The 20,827-nt window shown below is 41.0% G+C and overlaps 3 protein-coding genes across 3 annotated transcripts; 2 read left to right on the top strand and 1 right to left on the bottom strand.

The window, feature by feature from the left end:
• The first annotated feature begins 8,079 nt into the window (after positions 1 to 8,079).
• Positions 8,080 to 9,594, top strand: LOC131692728 (citron Rho-interacting kinase). The gene has a single exon (XM_058979952.1). The coding sequence runs from the start codon at positions 8,095 to 8,097 to the stop codon at positions 9,580 to 9,582; it is 1,488 nt and encodes a 495-aa protein (XP_058835935.1). The 5' UTR covers positions 8,080 to 8,094; the 3' UTR covers positions 9,583 to 9,594.
• Positions 9,595 to 9,714: 120 nt separating this feature from the next.
• LOC131692727 (serendipity locus protein alpha-like) lies at positions 9,715 to 12,206 on the bottom strand. Its single transcript, XM_058979951.1, has 5 exons — positions 12,046 to 12,206; positions 11,802 to 11,981; positions 11,093 to 11,744; positions 10,140 to 11,030; positions 9,715 to 10,080 (listed from the first exon to the last, which is right to left on the bottom strand). The coding sequence occupies exons 1-5, from the start codon at positions 12,139 to 12,141 to the stop codon at positions 9,884 to 9,886; spliced, it is 2,016 nt and encodes a 671-aa protein (XP_058835934.1). The 5' UTR covers positions 12,142 to 12,206; the 3' UTR covers positions 9,715 to 9,883.
• Positions 12,207 to 17,742: 5,536 nt separating this feature from the next.
• Positions 17,743 to 19,068, top strand: LOC131692306 (uncharacterized). Its single transcript, XM_058979291.1, has one exon. The coding sequence runs from the start codon at positions 17,827 to 17,829 to the stop codon at positions 19,024 to 19,026; it is 1,200 nt and encodes a 399-aa protein (XP_058835274.1). The 5' UTR covers positions 17,743 to 17,826; the 3' UTR covers positions 19,027 to 19,068.
• Positions 19,069 to 20,827: the final 1,759 nt, after the last annotated feature.

Raw genomic sequence — 20,827 nt, 5'->3', positions numbered from 1 at the left:
TATTGGCCTTTTAAATTGTAGTGCAATTATATCGCATGTCAAAATGGTAACAAGAAAAATTTTCGAAGTAGACGATCATATACTAGTTGAATCGACGGATATCTAGACCATCCATTAAAGGATATTAGACTAGTGTGACTCCATCGATTTAAAAAACAGTGTGCCACTACCTGGCTGATGCTCAGAAATATTTAATAGCATATGCAATCCAAATGAGCCTATATTTTAGCAATTGTGTAGATTAGGGTATGAGAAACAAAATAGTATGTTTGTCATGGAGTTCAGGTTGGTGAAGGACATGTTTCCCAAATTTCTATTATATGATTGGCATTTAAAAAAAATCAGCATTAAACAACTCGTTTTGTTAGAAAATTATTGTTACGGATAAAAATCCACGGTACTTGTCCATGTGATTGGCGATTTTTTGGCTTCAAAATCCGATTCTTGCCAAAAAGGACGACTAACGTGTTATAGTAAAAATATTCATTGGAATAATTTAAAGAAAAGCTCTTGTGATTACCTGGAAAACGACCTGAAGTACAAACTATTAAAAATATCGAGACGATTAGTCCAGTAAATTTTAAGTTATAATGTAGAGTGCAAGCAATGGCACTCAATGTTCACAAAAGATGGGAAGTACTATCCATCAGACCCGTTTCGCGTGCTTTTCGCCGGATCTGCACTTCCGAGATACATTGAAGTGGGAGAAGCTTTTCTACCTGTGCGCTTGTTTGTAGCAACAAGCAGCAATACGGCAAATGTGGATGATGCTTGCAAGTGCTGCTATAAATTCGAGTATAATACCCCCTGGTTTTGGGAAATTGAGATACAAGCAGGAGTTCCTAGTACTTCCTGGGGCACCAAACGCTTCTATTTTACAGTCAGAAACTTAATCTAAAACAGGATTCCTTAAATTTTCTGAAATGGTGCACTGGATATTCACAGCTTTCAACATTACCGATCCTATGAAAAACTTGATGGTTGCTATTCTCCCAAAAGTAAGAAAATTTTTAAAACAGTTGACTGAACAATGGCCCCTCCTTGCAGCGATCGTATCCCTCGATGGCTGATTTATTAAACGGAATCACGGATCTGATCATTGTTTTACAGTGGAATTGCAGAAGTATTATCCCCAAAATTGAGTCATTAAAACACTAGCTAGATAATAATAATTGTGATGCATTTTTCCTATTCAAAACATGCCTTACTTCTAATATAAACCTCAACTTCCACGATTTTAACATTGTCCGCTTGGATCGAGAAGACTCATATGGAGGAGTACTTTTAGGGATCAAAAAGTTCTACTCCTTCAATCGAATCAATCTCCCTTCGACGCCAGGCATTGAAGTTGTCGCTTGTCAAACAACAATCAAAGGTAAAGATCTTTGCATTGCTTCTATTTACATTCCTCGTAGGGCCATGATGGGATACCGAAGATTTTCCAACGTGATTGAACACCTTCCCTCGCCACGACTGCTTCTTGGGACTTAAACTCTCACGGTATAGGGTGGGGCGGTCTGTACGACGATAATCGATCCCCGACAATTCAAGACCTTTGTGACAACTTCAATACGACAATTCTGAATACAGGGGAAATGACACGGATTCCTAGACCACCCGCGCAAGCAAGTTCACTGGTCATATCTCTATGCTTGACATCACTACGGTTAGATTGCAAGTGGAAGGTAATATCTGATCCCCTCGGTACCGATCACCACTCGTTCAAGACCGTTCTTCCAACCAGTGGTGGGACAAAGAGTGCTCTGACGTATACGCTAAGAAAGCTGCCGCGTATAAAGCCTTCCGGAACGACGGGTTAGTCGCTAGCTATCGACTGCACGCGATATTAGAAAAGCGAATGAAAAATTTAATGAACGCCAAGAAACGCAGTTACTGGCGCCGGTTTGTCGACGGGTTAACTAGAGAAACATCGATGATCACTCTTTGTGACACGGTCCAACGTATGCAAAATCGAAACAATACTAACGAGAGTGTGAAATATTCAAACCGTTGGATATTCGATTTCGTCAAGAAGGTTTGTCCGGATTCCGCCCGGCACAGAAAATCTACCGCGCCGCGTCGCCTCACACTACCGCGAACGAAACACCGTTTTCGATGGTGAAGTTCTTGCTTGCTCTCTTATCATGTAACAATAAAGCCCCTGGGCCAGACAGAATCAAATTCAACTTGTTGAAGAATCTGCCAGACTCTGCCAAGAGACGCTTGTTGATTTTATTTAATAAGTTTCTTGAGGGTAACATTGCCCCACATGATTGGAGACAAGTGAGTGTCATCGCCATCCAAAAACCAGGAAAACCAGCCTCCGACCACAATTCGTATCGTCCGATCGCAATGCTGTCTTGTATCCGGAAGTTATTCGAAAAAATTATCTTGTTTCACCTCGACAATTTGGTCGAAGCAAATGGCTTACTGTCAGATACACAATTTGGCTTCCGTAAAGGCAAAAGGACGAACGATTGCCTTGCGTTGCTCTCAACAGAAATTCAAATGGCTTATGCTAACAAAGAACAGATGGCATCAGTTTTCTTGGGTATTACGGGGGCTTTCGATTCAGTTTCTATCAACATTCTTTATGAGAAGTTGCACCAGCATGACCTCTCACCAACTTTAAATAACTTTTTGCTGAACCTGTTGTCTGAAAAACATTTCTCGCATGGTGCTTTATCGACATCACGATTTAGCTACATGGGCCTTTCCCAGGGCTCATGTCTAAGCCCTCTTCTCATCAATTTTTACGTGAATGACATTGGCGAATATCTTGTCATTTCCTGCACGCTAAGGCAGCTTGCAGATGGCGGTGTGATCTCTATTACCGGTCCCAAAGCCGTCGACTTGCGAGGACCACTGCAAAATACTTTGGACAATTTGTCTGCTTGGACTCTCCAGCTGGGTATCGAGTTCTCTACGGAGAAAACTGAGCTACAGCTTCAGTTAATGGATAAAACTATTGCTCAGGTTTCAACATTCAAATATCTTGGGGTCTGATTCGACTCTAACGGTACCTGGGGATGTCGCATTAGGAATCTGAAATAGAAGTGCCAACAAAGGATCAACTTTCTCCGTACAATAGCCGGAACATGGCGGGGTGCCCACTCAGGAGACCTAGTCAGGCTGTACCAAACAACGATACTATCAGTGATGTAGTTCGGATAATTCTGCTTTCGCTCCGTTGCGAACATACATTTCATCAAACTAGAGAAAATCCAGTATCGCTGTTTGCGCATTGCCTTGGGTTGCATGCGCTCGATCCATACGATGAGTTTAGAAGTGCTGATGGACGTCCTTACGTTAAAAAATCTCATATCGTTTGCTCATTCGATACGATATTTTGGTGGTGATTGTAAATTGCGAAAGGCTTGTCGAGCTTAATTCTCAGAGACGATTCATGTCCTTGTTCTTCGATTACTTGGCACAAAACATCAATTCATATTCATATAACGTTAACCGTGCTCATCTCTTAGATACTTCTGATCCAACTGGATTTTTCGACACATCCATGAAGGAAGAGATTTGTTGAATTCCGGATCACATTCGCCCGCAAGTGTTCCCAAATATTTTCTATAATAAATACCATCAAGTCGACTGCGTTCTACACTGACGGATCTATTCTTGGCGGGTCCACAGGCTTCGGCATCCTCAACGAAAATCTTGCTGCCTCATTCAACCTGAATGACCCTGCTTCAATTTACGTCGCTGAATTAACTGCCATTCAGTATACTCTCGGGATCATTGACACCCTGCCCGCAGACCATTACTTCATCGTTTCGGACAGCCTCAGCTCCATTGAGGCCATCCGTGCGGCGAAGCCTGGAAAGCACTCACCGTATTTCCTGGGGGAAATACAGGAATATCTCAGTGCTTTATCTGAAAAATCTTACCAGATTACCTCTATTGTGGGCAATGAGAAGGCGGACTCTAGCCACGGTGGGCGCAATAGAAGGCGACACTTACGAAAGACCAATATGCTTCAATGAATCTGTCAGTATCTCTCGTCAGAGATTGATAGTTGGCAAACTTCATGGAGCAATGGGCATCTGGAACGGTGGCTACATTCCATTATCCCGAAGGTATCAACGAATGCTTGGTTTAAGGACAAGGATGTGAACCGGGACTTATTCGTGCGATGTCAAGGCTCATGACCAACCATTACACGTTTGATGCGCATCTCCGTAGTATAGGACTTGCTGAAGTAATCATTATGTTTGTGAAAACGGATATTACGACATCGAGCATGTTGTTTGGCTGTGCGCAGAGTACTGTGTTGTCAGGTCCCAACTAACAGATTCCCTTCGGGCCCGAGGTAAATCACCCTATGTGCCAGTCCGGGACATCCTAGCAAGCCATGACCACCCCTATATTTTTCTTATCTATTGATGTCCAACATTTTCCCCCCAAACACAGCCCACAGAAAAAGTAAATCCACGGCGTGCCGCCAGTCGACCATGCCAGTGTGCACAGGCTGTTGGCTGACTGTTAGTTTGGGCTGGTGCAGAGTATGATAAAAACACAAAACATAAAAAGGGCTATAAGCCCTCTCGGTCTCCTCGATGCATCACTACCGAGGCGTAATGCAACAACCATCTTAAAGCAGTTGTCTGTCAGCGTTTTTTAAAACTGATGCACAGCGGCGTAGTAGCGGGTGGGGGAAGGGGGTGGTTTTGGGGACGAAGGCGATTTGCTACCGCATCGGCCAATGGAACCCTGCTGCAGCAAGGAGGACGACGACGGGAAGCTAAAGTGAAAAACAAAAGTCTTTAATAGAAACATTTTTGTTGAGTCACTTCGGCGAACAGCGGAATCAAGTATGTTGATGCGGTTGATCCAACAAGAAGAATTGTGACGGCTTGTGGCATAACAATGCCACAAAAACCGGAGCCATACAGTAGATGGCGTGCAGCTTACTGGTTAAATGAGCTATTCGCTGCTTGTCTTAGAGCCAGAAGACGGGTTCAGAGAGCAAGATCGGAGAGTGAGAGAGGAGCACAAGTGACGTTTCGAGATACTAGGGACGCTTTAAAATAGGAGATCAAGCTTGCAAGCCAGTTTGTCATATGTAGCTGTGTTGAGAAGTAGACGCCAATCCCTGGGGGACGCGTGCTAAGTCGTTATGACGAAGATGAGGGCCCTTCGACACCAGCTGAAATATGCCCAGGTAAGCTAAAGACAGCTACATTAGATAGAGCCACAAAAGATAATCTGAATAGTGGTCGTAGTGACAAAGTTTCCCCTAACAAAAAAGCTAAAGATAATCTTTGAGGGTCTTTTCCCGAAGCACAACTACCTGGTCACTGACACCGTACGGCTAAGGCGAGGAGCAAGCACAGCCGAGTGGTAAGCGACTAACGCCGAGCTCAAAGAAGTGTCGATGCGACTAAAATCAAAGAAAGCCCCCGGTCCGGATGGAATACCAAACGTGGCGTTGAAAGCTACGATCCTGGCATATCCGGACATGTTCAGAATGCTACTGCAAAAGTGTTTAGATGATGGCAATTTCCCCGAAATGTGGATGGTACAGGAGCTGGTGTTGCAGCCAAAGTCAGGGAAGTCACTAGGCCACCCAGCCTCGTATAGGCCAATGCGGCAGCGCTGCACAGAAGAATGAGCCAGATCCTGAAGAGCTACTTCTAAAGTAGAATACTGTTGTTGGTCAGCAACAGCAAAGCGGTTCAGCGGATACAGATCACCGTCGATGAGCACGTGGTTGCATCGAAGCGTGCACTGAAGCAATTGGAAGTAATAATCGACAACCGGTTGAGCTTTAACAACCACGTTGATTACACCTGCGAAAAGTCGGTTTGTTATCTAGTGTTTCGTCGTCGATACTGCGATATGCGGTTCTTGCCTGGGGTGCGGCGCTGAAAACCAAGCGGAACCGCGAAAAGCTGAACAGGATATTCTGGCTGGTGGTCGTACGAGTTGTGATTGCGTACTGAAGAATATCTTCGGAGGCAGTATGCGTTATCGCCGAGATGAACCCCATCTGCATCACCCAGGCGGAGGATATCAAGTGCTACAATCAATGAAGCGCCAGAAAGGAAGGAAGGCGAGGAAGATGAAAATCGATTCGATGGTGACGTGGCAGCAGGAATGGGACAATACGAAGAAAGGAAAGTGGACCTACCGGCCCATCCCAAACCTGTCGACGTGGGTCAATAGAAAGTACGGAGATGACCTTCCACCTGGAACAGCTTCTTTCGGGCCACGGCTGCTTCAGGAAGTATCTTCATCAGTTTGGGTACGCAACGTCACCATTGTGCCCGGAGTGTGAGATCGTCGAGGAGACAGCGGAGCATGTGGTTTTCGAATGTCCGAGGTTTGAAGCGACGTGCTGGGAGCTACTTCAAACGGGAGGACCGGGCATCAACCCGGATAATGTAGTCTACAGAATGACAAGCGATGTAAATACATGGAACGCAGTCAATAGTAATGATCAATTACATGGCCGTCTTACAGCGGAAACGGCGTGATGAACGTCGAGCAACAGTTTCGGAAGAGCAATCACCGCCAAGGATTTCTCCGCATGAATAAGCTAGATCCACCACCGAGGACTAGTCGAACAGACTGCAACAGAGCACCAAGCATGGGTCGTCGAAAAGCCATGCTACATCCGGAATCACAAGACCGACCACAGCCGAAATGGTATTGGGAGAATTTCTTTCGCTAGGGAAGTTTCCGTCAGCGTAAGCTAGATTCACCGCTGGGGATTAGACTGAGTATACGGCACCAAGATACCACCAGTCGCGCCGGGGCTCCAGCAAACCGGACGCCATACTCCACCAGAATCGCCAAATTGACCTCTGCACCTGGCTGGTTGGCTCGCTTTCGAACTTCTCTCGCCGGGGAACTCTTCGTCGGAGTAGGCTAGGTCCATCTTCGGAGACTGGACCGAGTAGTTTACGAACAAGTTGGAAGTAGTACTAAATGGTACAAGGGAACCGAAGGGCTCAGTAAATTAGTCAGTCTGAAGTTTGCCGCCCAGATTGTCCTCGTAGGGAAGATCGATAATTCTTGACCCACAGCTAGCTTTCCTACTACTATACAGAAATTACCACGTTGTGTGGATGGTTGAAAAAAGCTAGTAGTGCCGAGGATGGGTGCTGTACCCCTACTAAAAGAACTAGCTACTAGGTAGTTGGATAGGAGTGTGTACGTGCACATAAAAAACCTCTTCCCGAAGTAATGCCGTAAGGTAATGCCGGGGAGGAATCAGTTTCTGCGCAAGAGTAGTTGTATTAGCGAGTCGGGTGCCTACCCTAACCTGTTCCCTGAGTTGTTGGTTTTTGAACATTTTATTCCTGCTCTCTAAAAACATATACATTATATTGTAAATTTTCAAAAAAAAATCATATCCCCCCCCAAAATTTTTTTACTACGCCACTGCTGATGCACAAATATGCTTGATGATGTTTGCAATACCGTCAAACCCATCAACCTATGGGAGCCGGATCCAACAGACAATGCTTATGTGACTCTTATGCTCCTAAGGGTTACATAGTGTTTTTCCTTAATTTTTCCTAGATACCGGTATGTGATACAAATACAAACAGTTTCGCAAAATGTGTACATTGATTGCTCTAACATAAGCAGGTGAAACTAATAATAGAAGAATGTATACTTTATGCGTAAAAAGCGATACTTTCATTCACGCACAACGTTTGTTTGTTGACATTAGGGGGTAGAAAGGGGTACGAAGTACCAAACGGAGCAAACTTGCCGCTGTTTAAATTTTGTGACAATTACTTAGTAACACTGACCCCAATGAGAAATTTGCATTAAAATATGTGCTATTCAACAAATTACTGAGTGAAATTATATCTTCTCCTGTAAAACATTGTAAATCTATTTTTTGTAAATTGGTCATCTTACCCAATTACACCCAAACCTACCAAGTCACGTTAATCACGTGCGACATGCAAAGCGCGCGTAACTCCAGGCACCATGTCCTTAGCAACGCGTCTATCGTTGGATCGATTTGCATAATACTTTCGCTTGTTAGTAATTGATGTTACGGTGTTGCACGTACCTATACCCTTTTCAATAACAAAGAAATATTCTTTTTCGCCATAGAAAATCATGCAGAAATTGAAGAAAAAATTAAAAAACAAGTTCAAATCTTCCAAAATCGAATGCCACCCGGATGATTTTAGTGTCCTATCGTGCGGTTTCAGCCCGGATGGATCACCGGCTCCGCCACCGACTGCGCCCGACCAGTCGGATAGCACAAGCAGCAGCTGCTCTGTTGGCCGACCGGGACCGAGGCCACCACCTGGGAGCCTTGAAGACACTGGAAATAGCAGCAACAGTGGACATCATTCACCTTCATCAAACTACAATTGTTGCTACAATTACAACTTTAGTTTCAATTACAATTTTTCACCGCCACCTCATCAGAGATGCACCGGCAGCCATTCGCCTCCGAATTGGCGTGATGATGAGATATGTGAGGAGTTGAGTAAGTTCGACAGCAATAGTAATTTAGTTTCCGAGAGTTCATGTGAATTGACTAAAAAAAGTCGCAAAGGGAGAAAGGTTAGACCGGTTACTACAGAAAAGAGTAAAAGAAGTAACTCGAGCATGTCGTCGAAAGTTACACCGAGCAATGCCAGACTGATGCGAGCTGATGGCATAAGAGCACCACGCTGCCTGTCGACAAGTGATCTGTCAACTTACAAAGGAAGCGTGTTCAGTGAAGCTAGTCAAGATTATCAGAACATTTGTAGTCGACTGAACTCGTTAAAAGTTACCGAAATTCTAGACCAGAAGGGAGCAAACTTGACGGACCACGATCGAAGGATTCTGCACTGTATGGTGTTGAAGCGAATCAAAGAAATTGAACGACTCGAGGAGTCGGTAGTTGCGAAGGAATGCTGGGAACAGGAAAAAATCTACAGAAAGTCACTTCTCGATGAGCAAGAACGTAACTACAAAAATACGATTCGGCAGAAACGAAACATCGAACAGATTGAGATTCGCAATCGGAAGCAACGTTTGGAGCGCCTCGAAAAGCAACAAATCGAGAAAATTCAAAACGAGATTACGGAAAAGGGTATTCGTTCCAGTAGTTTGCTTAAGACGCTGGAAATTCAGAAAGGAATTAAGGAATGTGAGAAGAAAAACCGAGAATTGAAACGATTGGAGGACACCACAGTTAACCAGGAGGAGAAAACCTTAGACAAAGATATTTGGCGCCAGTCGTTGGTGGATCATTTAGAGGAGCGTGTACAGCGGGCGGATGAACTGCGGCACCGAGTTATCGAGGTTTACAAACGTCGCGTCAAAATCGACAACCAACTGGAGAAGAAAATGCATTCGAATAATCTCAAACAAACGCTCGAACAGGAACGATACAAGTTGATGAAGCTGAAAGAACGAATTTTAGTGAGAGAAAGTCGCTTCCAACGGTTCAAAGATAGCAAAAATCGTATATTCGACCAACTAAAGAATCGTGCCAAAACGACAGCTGCCCTCAGAGACATGGTCAAGCACTCGATCACTCCGGACACCTGCCCCAGAACGATAGCAGGCAATCAACGAGCGGTCAGTGTTGTCCGGGTGAAATAAGTTCCCAATAAATATTACCTAGATATCATCAATGTTTGGTAGTTGTAAAGCTATAGCGTGGTGTGACAATAAATTAAACTCTCATAGGATCTATTTTTTTCACTACTAAAAATGTAATGCGCAAAACTATATAGCTGAGAAAAAATATTATTCGGCCTGCTAACACTTTAATAGTAGTTTTTCTGTTTCACTGCTTCCTCTCAATATGCAATTGTTTTCTGAATAGCGTAAATAAAATCTAACTTAATCCTATGCGTATGATACAAAAAATATTGTTTGAAGATAACAATATATACTAACATCAGATATCAGTAGTGATATTGATGCTTATTCGATTATCGTCCAGTATTACTATCTCCTCCTTCGTGATAGATTTCCTAGTAGTCGGAGCAGTTTCTTTCTCATCAATACCGTCGTGAGATGATTCAGTTGCTTCGATTTGCGTTTCTTGGGAAGATGAAAATGTCGTCGAAAGGTCGGTAAGCTGATCCAATATTTCTACAATGCCAAAAAAGTCAAAGCTGATTTTAACTGAAAACAGACAAGTATCCTCTTACCAGTAATCTGAAAATCGATATCACTTTTATAACTATCGAAAAATTCTGCATCCTGTTTGCCGTGCTGCTTCTTGAAAATCGCCACCCTCAAGCTGTTTCTTTTCAACAGTTTATTTTGCCGACCCGAGCGTCCTGAACCTTTTTCCGGGGTAGTCACAGCTCGCTGCCGCACTCCAGCCGTTACATCCGAGAATCTTTGCATCGTTGCCAAAGACGCGATGGAACCTTGTCTGGAACGAGGTCCTCTTCTACTACGATAGAGTATACTGGTCATTGATGGGCGCAGCACGCTATTAGAGAAGAACTCTCTAACACTTCGATCAACTTCTTTCTCCTCGTCTGTACGGGCAACCTCAGCGACGGATACTTGCTGTAAATTTTCCTTCGCTGCTTCTTTATTTTTACCGGCACTAATTGTCTGTTGAACTTTACTCAGTTTTGCCCTCATAATGCGAATTCTTTTTAGGATTCGATCCACTGTAATTTCTGGATCATCCTTGAAACACTTCAGTATGGCTTTGCATTCATAAACCATCATTTTGAAATCTTCATAATGTATTTTCAGAGGCTCCTTGTTGAGGCCTAGATCTACCGAGTTGTATTCCAGATGTTGTCTAAAGACTTCCGATTTACGCACCAATATCGTGGCATCAGATGTGTTGAAGGTGAGTTTCAGCGAATCTATGCCATTATCGAGTATTTCTAGCAAAGCCAAGGCGAAAGCGTTGCTATCTATTATTCGTTGCACGTGGTACCGCAGCAGGGATAACTCTTCTAACCAATGATCTTCTAGCAATTTTGAGTGTAGATTGCATGGTATAAAAATAGATGGTACGAGGTAAGAATCCAACGCTTCTATTGATGCTAGACAACTTCTGATTGTAGAAGCAGCTGAAAATGTTTAGATTTTAAATTTGACGCCTACAATATGTGTTTATACATTAATTTTTTACCTTTATAATTATCAGCATACGATATCGCAAACAATCCTATCTGCATCATCTTATCAACCGTCTCATCAAACTTTGTTGTCGCACCGCTAATCTCTTCCTCATTTGCCTTCTCTGTTACCAGCTTTCTTATTTTCGATATTAATTTCCGGTCCAACTCAGCAAACGTCTCAAAAACCAACCGTAGAAGGCAGTCATTGACTTGCGTTTCCAACTGGAAGAAGGCACTTTCCAGTACACTAGCTCTCAAGCGTCTATTTTGAGCGTTCGGTCTGTTTTCTCCCTCAATGAACATAGCTTCCTTTTCCAATGCTATGCACTCCTTAAGCACTTTCTGACAAACTAACATTAGCTGAGCCCTTTCCTCCTCCTGCAGGACATTACCAAAAGAAAGGGTCTGAGTTATGAGTGCTTCTACAACAGATCTAATTTTCATCGATTCCATCATCGAATCCGCATCCTGTTCGGCGTGATTCGTCAGACCATCCTCAAAAGATACCGCTAGTGGACCAACCAAACTAAGCGCCAAATCCAAAAAGCTAACAAAATTTGATTCCGTTGTGCTTTCTCGTTCAGCCGACTTCCCATCTTCAGTCACGATTTTAATCTTTGCAACGCACCATATGATTCTATCCAGAAAGCATTGTCTTGAAGCCTGGAATAAATTTTAGTATCTTACCCTACTGTTCAGAAAATTGACTGATTGACCCACCGTTAGAGCACACTGGTTTTCCTGTTCAATCGCCAAGGTTCGCTCTAGGCACCGGATGCACACAACAATCTGTGATAAACACAGGCAGGTAATTTCCATTACACTTACATTGTTGCATCCTTCAAACACTAGAAATTTGTGCAGAATTCGAAATAGTTTGTACAGGTCTCCACAAACGCTCTGAAGATAGATTCTATTAGAAATTGGTTTAGTTCGCAATAAGTTAACGGTTTAAAATACTTACATTCAACCAAACGATCCCACTTCGTTTCGAGGACACAAAACCGCGGTATAAATTGAGTTGTACATTATGAATAACTTCCTGTAGCTCAGGAATCATTTTGATATTCAGTCAACGATCACCACCGGAAAACATCAAACAACGGACGGTTATTTTCGTAAGTGCATCCGAACTGCATCTGATTCAAAACATGCATTATGCAAACGTCAATTTTGGGAGTGACCGATCGTTGCGCCATCTTCCTTTGAAAATTAAAATATACGAACAGTAGGGCGGCGCATCTTTTAGAATTTAGCCGAGCCAAAGAAAATTTAAAAAAAAAATTTCTCAATTGTTTCATAACAACCTATAATAGGTCACTTGAAAAGTATAAAATCACTGTAGCATCGTGTTATTAAATCTATCGCAGAAACCTATCATAAACCAATAAGATACCAAATACAAATTAAAATAGATACCACGAATCGCATTGAACGGTGGTCTAAGAAGTGAAATTAGCAGGAAACGATTGTGCACGCTTTCATCTTCTTCTTCTTTTAGTGCGTTATTTTCCGTCGGCCTATTTCCGCTACGAGGCCAGAAACCGACGCCAGAGAGGTGACTCCCACTATCTGGACTAGATATCGACCCATCAACTTATGGACCGGGGACCAACAGCTTTACTTACCTCCCGGCGTGACATCACATTTTTTTAATCTCAGAAAAATCTCAACGACCTCAGCTGGGATGGGGTGAGTGGAGGTTACGCTTACCACTCAACCACTGGCGCTGTTAAAAAAAACATTCTGCACATACAGTCGTGATTCGCTGGTTGGGCCACAGCCTTGTCCAACTAACGAATTTGATTCGCTAGTTGGACCGACTGACAAATTTCAAAAACTCTCCAAAGAAGATAATGGCAGTGTAAATGCATCTGTTCACATCTCTAAATATTGTCAGATTGATTGTCAAACTAAATTTGACATGAGATTTTGGCGTTCAGATGCTTTTTAGTTCGACAATGATCCAACTAGCGGAGGTCCAACTAAAAAGCAGTCCAGTTAAAAAGTGTCCAACCAGCGAATCACGACTGTATTTCCAAATAAGGGTACATAATTATAAGAAGGTAGTATCTCAGATAGATACATTCAGAATCTATAAAATTCTAAAAATTCCAGAAATAATTATATCTTAATTTATTAGAAAGGTTTATACATTATTTTCGTTCCCCTTTACTAACTCTTTATGAAAATCAATCAACACATTCGGGGTATTCTTAGGGTTCTAGTAATTGATGGTCATGAAAATTTGGCCAACGGCGTGGAAAACACTAGGCTATATTTCAACTTGGTGGAGAAAAATTTATGTAAAAACTTTTTTCTCTCCACTAAGGAGAAAATTGTTGCGCGTAAAGGGGACAAAAAAACTAAACTAGTTATGGAAGTGCGTTTCAGGACTAAGCTATCGCCAGATTGACGCTAGCTCTAACAAACGAAAACAAAATTTGTGTTTCTGATCAAACTCCTACTCCTGCTTGATGTCCCGCATTAAGTTCTGATTAAGCTGATGAGAAATTATTAACCAAAACTTTGTTTGGCTTAACTTGATCCTGTCACTAAGTTAGTGTCGAATTCTGATGAGAGAAACTCGAAACGCACCTCCATTACTTTAGTTTAGTCGAGGGGCAAGCACTAAATCTTCAATACGACGCGGTGCTAAAAATAGTACTTAATTAGATACTTTAGGTACCGTAAAGTACATTAAGTATCGCTAATATTGAAAAAAGTACGTGTCAAATTCATTGTACTTTAATTACAGAAAAGATTTTAAGGACAATCCCGTATAAATAAATACCATTCCAGAAATCTTCGGAACCATTTCTAAATTATTCATATAATACTCCCCATATTAGGAATTCCACTAGTATACTTCAACTATTATACTACCATAATCATTTTAGTTACCATTTCCAATATCTTCCGTGTACCCTATATTGAAGATTTGTATACTGCAATTGTACTTTTGTACCAGAGGTTAATATTGCTCTGGTGGTCTTTGTTATTCGTATATCTGTTTACACTGATCCAGAAATCTGTAGTTTAACATGGTCAAAAATCCTCGTTTTACAATATTACGGCAATAGTTCAATTGGATAAAGCGTCAGTCCGCTTAGTGTCAACGAAGATTTCTTCGTAAAATGGAGTGTAACAAAATAAAACTTATCAATCGATAGAATTGAAATGAGAAGGGGAACAGTTTTTTTTCTAAACATAATATTTTATGCATCGCTAGATCTAGTATATGCATGTCACCATAATCTGTATGGTTATTGAATGGTATGTTGTCAAAATGTAATAATTTAAGCTAATAAAGAATAGTTTTATTTTCAAACTAAGAGTATGCGTTGGTTCCCGCATTAATGTGTACCATATGCCAACCATTGCATCAAACGCCTCAAAACCGTTTTCAATATGGTTCGTTCAACAATAGATTAACCATTGCCTGGTACAATATCGAACATAACCAGTGTCGTTTTTCCATACTGGACCATACAAACAACGGGTTATTAAGAACAGTTACCAGTGCTATTTTCCATATACATTTTGACAACATGCCATTCATGAACCATACAGATAATGATGGCATGCATATTTTAGTTGTAGCGATGCATAAAATATTTCGAGCGGAAAAAAATTTAAGGGTTGTGTACAAGACACGACCACGATGACAATAAAAATGCAGCCAGATTTTTGAGCAAGCAATATTATCCGTGGCCAAATTAAAACCCCTTAATGCCATCGACTGTTTCAGAACTACACACAGGCATGCTATTCTTCACTAGAGATAATCGTTGAATTTTTAAATTAAAATCGATAACCTGTAGTGTGCCAAATTCAAGTTTTAAAAAAGTTTTATTCAAATCCACGAAATGGGAATATAAATTAATGATGCTCACAAACAAAATCTTACATCTATCTTTAAATACCTGCTATCAAATTAAATGTTTGCAAGCGCGATAGAAAAATAACTGGTCATAACTCAAACTATTCGTAAACGAAGAAAGTTTAAAATATGTATCTTTATATATTCGGTGGTTTAATTAACATTAACTCCGAAATATTTATTTGGAGTCCATTGGTGGAATCCTGAAAAGAACTATTTGTGGAATCCACAAACACACGTGCTATGGAATGAAAAGTACTAAACTAACTAAAGGCTTTTGGTTTAACAAAAAATAACATGCAGAATGGAACAATTAGTCAGCTGCAAAACAAGGTCTGCCTTCTCACGCTACTGACATCAGATAAATATTTCGAAATAAAAAGAAACAACCTTTCCCTTCAGAATCTTATATAAAATACTGATAGCTTGAAACGTGACATCGGCTTTTATCACTTTCGCACTGATGATGGAAGGACTACCTTCATGCAGAATAACGAAAAAATATTTGCGGATTTTTCACATCCTCCGATTTCTATAACATTGCATACTTTTGGATTTGGTTTGATTTTCGCCAATTTCAACATGGCAATATACTTTTAAATAACTGTACATTTTTGTATTGTTTCGGAAGGATAATTTTAAACAAATCACAGATTGTTGTAAATTTTAGATTGTCAATGTACGCGCAAGCAACAAGTAACGAATATAAACGGCGGAATTAGGTTATCGTTGTCATTGTCAAGAATTTTTCAAATTTGTTCTTCATGGTTGGTTATAGCCCTGAAAAGGGCTTTTAATTTACAAAAATAACATTAGAAATGGAACAATCAGTCAGCCGCAACAACGGTTTGCCGTCTCTTCCATCCGCGCGCTACTTACATCGGATAAATAATTAAAATTGGAAAGAAACAAACAACCTTCCCCTTCAACAGATAATTTGAAATACTGATAGTTTGAAACGTGACATCGGCTTTTATCACTTTCGCATTGTTGATGGAAGGACTGCCTTCATGCAGAATAACGAAAAATAATATTTGCGGATTCTTTTTAGTATGGCTTTCGCTAGTTAGCAGTGTTGCCACATCCTCCAATTTTGTGAAACATTGCAAAATTTTGGATTATGTTTCCGAAAGATTATTTTTAATAAATCACAGGTTTTCACCAATTTCAGCCTGGAAATGTACTTTAAGTAGCTGCACATTTTTGTATTGTTTCGCAAGGATAAATTTAAACAAATAACAGATTGTTGCAAATTTCAGATTGCTTGCGCGTATGCAAGCAACAAATAACGAATATAAACTGCGCAATTGGATTATCGCTGTCAATGATTGGAAATATTCAAATTTGTTCTTGTTTGTTATAGCCCTTAAAAGGGCTTTTAATTTAACAATAACATGCAGAATGGAACAATTAGTCAGCTTCAACTGAGGTTTGCCAACTCTTCCAGCCGCGTCAACATGCATGATTGCTACTGCTGTTCTTTACGGCCTGACGTTCGACGGGAGAATGGAGTCGCTCGAGAAATGAAATTCTTTAAATAGTCAAGGATGACGTCATTCATAGAAGCGTAGTGTGCTGGGTGCTCAAATCTGTCGTACGAGACGCTATAGGCACGATGTTATTTGTCTGGCAAAAGAGCAACAACTGATTCAAACGGCACATTTATTTATAACTTTTCGTGTTCGTTTGAATCACTAAGCTGCTCCCTATTGACGGCGCTGTCGGGGATAGGTTGACTGATGTATGGGAGTTTTCACGTTTTCGAGATCTGTTCATTTTTGCTATTGAAATACAAAAACACTATAGCAATAAAACATAATTTCAGTTAATTCCGAATTGTTTGGTGATAACCAGACGGAAATCAGTTCATAAATAACAAAGTTATTAGCGTTCAAAATAGTGACGCAAAAATGTGACATCGTTTGATTTTAGATTTTAGAATGACACCCTGCCCCAGATAGTGCAGTAAGACATTTTCAATGTCAAAAGAACTAACCCCTTCACATTTAAATTCTATCGATCGATGAAGTTTTATTTTGTTACACGTCATCTTCTGAAGAAAGCTTCGCTGACACTAAGTGGACTGACGCTTTATCCAATTGAGCTATCACTGTATTTTGCAAGACGAGCATTTTTGACCATGTTAAACTACAGATTATTGGAGTAGCGTAAACAGATATACGAATAACAAAGACCACCCAGAGCAATATTAACCTCCAGCACAAAAGTACAATGTAGTATACAAATCTCCAATATAGTATACATGGAAGGTATTCAAAATGGTAGCTAAATGAACATGGTAGTATAATAGTTGAATTATAATAATGGAATGTATCAATAGTATTCCCAATATGGTGAGTATTATATGAATAGTTAGGAAATGGTTCCGAAGTTTACTGGAATGGTATTTATATATACGAGTTGTTTTTCGCTAAGAGTGAAAAACTCTTATTTTACCAACATTTTTTTCAGTGTGTGTATACCTAAACAACGCAATTGGTAATCCCAAGCAAAGTTTTTTCGGCGGGGTATGTAGTTTTCTTTATTTTCCGGAAATTGGTATTTCGGGAAATGACGTACAACCCGCATGACAGCTAAACAGATTTTGATGAAAAATCAGGTTGACAATGAAATAAATTATAATATTTGTTCATGGATAAATTCTACAACCCTGCTTACTCATTGGCACATTCAAATGCAGAGGGCTCCAAATGTTCACATTTTAGCTTTTTATTTACCGTGCATAAAAATTGACCGTCACTCGTCAAAATTGTTTATATTTTGCAGTATTGTGGTTCAGCAATAACATTACGGAAAATAATTTACCATCAGTGAAAGTAGTTACAGAAAAAATACGCAAGAATGCTTCCAGAAGCGCTGCAAAGGCGTTTGGCAATGCGTGGTATCATCCAGAGTGATGGTACAACAACGGCCGGCAGCCAACAGCATCTGCCAGCACCCCCTTCCCGACAGCAACAACATTCGGATTCGTCGTCACAATCGGATACTGATTCCCAGGAAGACCTTCGCAATGCGGATTTGAATAACGAAGAAATTATTGCCGAGGATTACGATGAGTATGATCAGGTTAATCCGGAAGCATTTGAGTACCCGGTCCAGAAGAAGAAAAATAATCCCGCTATGGATTGGACCGAAAAAATGAAACAGAAGATGGTTAAACGGTACGGATTCCAATCGGTTGATGGATGTCAAAATAAGTACAATATTTACCACCACTGTTCGATGTACTGCGTCCAACGCTACGGAGAAGTTGAGTTTGAAATTGAGAAGGAGTACGAGAAAAGGGTTAAGCGTATGCTGGAGAGGTATCCACTCCCACGTCACTGGCGTAGGGAGTATGATATTGGATGTAAGGCATTCTATTTCTATAATAAGGAAACGAGGATAGTTTCCTGGCTGCCACCAACTCATCCGGATGCAAAGATGACTAAAAGCGCCAAGGTACTGCGGAAGGAGCTGATGGAAAAAACTAAAAACCTTGAGAACGCCAGCGAGGCCATCCCCAAGGCAGTGATTGTGGAAAGTTACCCACCCATTCCTAAGCCATCCAATCAACCGAATCGGGAACCTTTGGTTGGACCTGTGGGCGAAAGTTTGAAACCACCGGTTGTAAATCCGCCGAAGAGACCTCACAACAAATATCCATCCAGGGATGATGACAAACGACTCCGCATGACCGGGCCTGGCCGTACCGATCGCGATCGGGAACGTGACCGGATTCGCGAACGAGAACGTGACCGAGACCGGGATCGTCGTGAACGACGCGATGATCGGCGTGAGCGGGATCGAGACCGAGATCGTGCTCGCTTTGGCAAAACGAACTCCACTGCACTGGATCCGATGGATCCGGCTGCCTACTCGGACATCCCCAGGGGGACCTGGGCAAGTGGGCTGGAAGCGACTGCGGGCGGTACGAAAAAAGAGAAAGACAAGGAGAAGAAGACGGAAAAACGGAAGGGACCTCGCGAGGAGGAAAGCGATGACGAGCATGAAGTGCTGAAGGTGGCAGCGATCAGCGAGTTTACGCAAGAAGATGAATGAATGTATTGCGCCACATATTATTCTACCGATTTTTGCAATAAATTAAAGCTTTTTAAAAAATGAAAATGTTTCTGTTGATTAATATATCAAATTTGGATTTGTTGTGTTTTTTTGCAACTCATCGTCGCGGCCGAACAATACTCCCTGGGGCCCTATTCTCACAGTCACGTCACACTCGACTAGATGGAAATTTTCTTTTAATCACTAGGTGACGTAACTGCGAGAATAGAGCTCCAGAATACTCGATCTCTGCCCATTATTCTCTGCTCCCCTTGAACGTGTACGCATCTTCCTCCATTGCGCACGCGCCAGTACATCTGTCCCGGACTCGACGACATCTTCCAGGTTCACTGCTGAACATAAGCATCAGCTGATCTCTCTTCTGGCATTCGCTCTACATCACCTGCCCATTGGAGTCTGGTGTGTTTTATTTACCTTCCGATGTCAGCACGTTTGTGTACTTGCAAAATCCCGTAGTTGATGGGCCTTCACTATTCTCAATTGTTTACTGTTTCGTCGAATTTTGAACGCAGAATTCTCTCGAACAAGATCTTGATGGTTTGCTTCCTTTAACACACGTACCTCATATACCTTTTTTTTCGTCAGCGATTTGTATAAAGTAAGTACAAGTACCAGGGGATTTCGGTATGTTGTTACCATCGGTCTAAGAGTTTTAAAGTAGAGAACATTCTGTTACACTTTATTCTTTATAGATCATGGCGATACGCAAGAATTTCAATCACTCTCGTATTTGTTTTAATTTATCCTAATATCAGTATCAACTTCTTTTTCTGTATCAGAATTTCATTTGTCTCTCTGATGATCAATACTTAAACCTCTGAGTTGTCAAATGGTAACAGTTCCATAAAACAAACTAGCGTTTCATGAAACTGTAACCAAAGTACACTCCGTGATTCTTTTTCCGAACTATAACATATCACCAGTGAAACGAAAGTCTACCTAAAAATGGTTGATGATGCTAGTGACGAAAAGATGTGCATCGTTTTATCGAGAAAAAACTTTCAGCACGTTGTTACCGACTGGTGCAGCGAAGCTTCCATGGCTAATAATTCCGAAAAACTCTAACTCTTCCCCTAACAGCGATAATAAAATATATCAAACGATCAACTTTCTTTTGATAAATCGCGCCATTTTCGACGTTCTCCATTACTTTTGATTCCATACGCACACGCTGTGCTACTATCTATGCCGTTAAATTTAGATTATTTATAATTTATTCGCTTACAACACTACAAGGAATCGTAACCAATTTTAAAATAATAAAACAAATTCAACATCAATATTTTAAACTAACCAGATCACATCGTTTACAATGAAGATTTTGTATTTATGAGAACCGCGTATGTTTTTTATGCAGCTAGCGAGTGTATTAACAAATGAAACTATATTTATTTTTTGCATTCATCTGGAAGAACCGATTCCGACCTTATCTAAACAATACGCGTACACTAGCCCAAATTTCAGGTTGTTTTATAAGGAAATCAAGTTGCTTTCAGCCCTGCTTCGGAAACACGAGATGAGATGAAACTCAAACCTATCTAAAACTAGAACAAAGTTAAACTGCACTACTAACAAAATAATTCGAGTTTATCCCTTGGAAATAAACTGGCTGGTACTTAAAGTGCTAAATAGGAGCATAAAAACGAAACAGGTATCCATCATACAGTTTCAAATAAAAATATAAGAGCAAAATTTATTTTCGATGAAAAGCACCATTCGAAGCAAGTTTTAAACTTACTCTATAGAAATAATTTTAATAGTAATGCTGGAAGCAATTTAT

The sequence above is a fragment of the Topomyia yanbarensis genome, chromosome 3 (genome assembly GCF_030247195.1).
Source record: "Topomyia yanbarensis strain Yona2022 chromosome 3, ASM3024719v1, whole genome shotgun sequence".
Classification (NCBI taxonomy): Eukaryota; Metazoa; Arthropoda; class Insecta; order Diptera; family Culicidae; genus Topomyia; species Topomyia yanbarensis.
Note: the sequence above shows the minus strand (reverse complement) of the source record. Positions and strands in the feature narration are given on the sequence as shown.

Excerpts from the sequence above, each read along its gene's own strand:
- LOC131692728 (XM_058979952.1), top strand. The coding sequence starts at position 8,095 with ATGCAGAAATTGAAGAAAAAATTAAAAAACAAGTTCAAATCTTCCAAA.
- LOC131692727 (XM_058979951.1), bottom strand. The coding sequence starts at position 12,141 with ATGATTCCTGAGCTACAGGAAGTTATTCATAATGTACAACTCAATTTA. Across the intron at positions 11,982-12,045 it reads GTGGGATCGTTTGGTTGAAT|AGCGTTTGTGGAGACCTGTA; the intron begins GTAAGTATTTTA and ends ATCTATCTTCAG. Across the intron at positions 10,081-10,139 it reads TATCGATTTTCAGATTACTG|AAATATTGGATCAGCTTACC; the intron begins GTAAGAGGATAC and ends TTGGCATTGTAG.
- LOC131692306 (XM_058979291.1), top strand. The coding sequence starts at position 17,827 with ATGCTTCCAGAAGCGCTGCAAAGGCGTTTGGCAATGCGTGGTATCATC.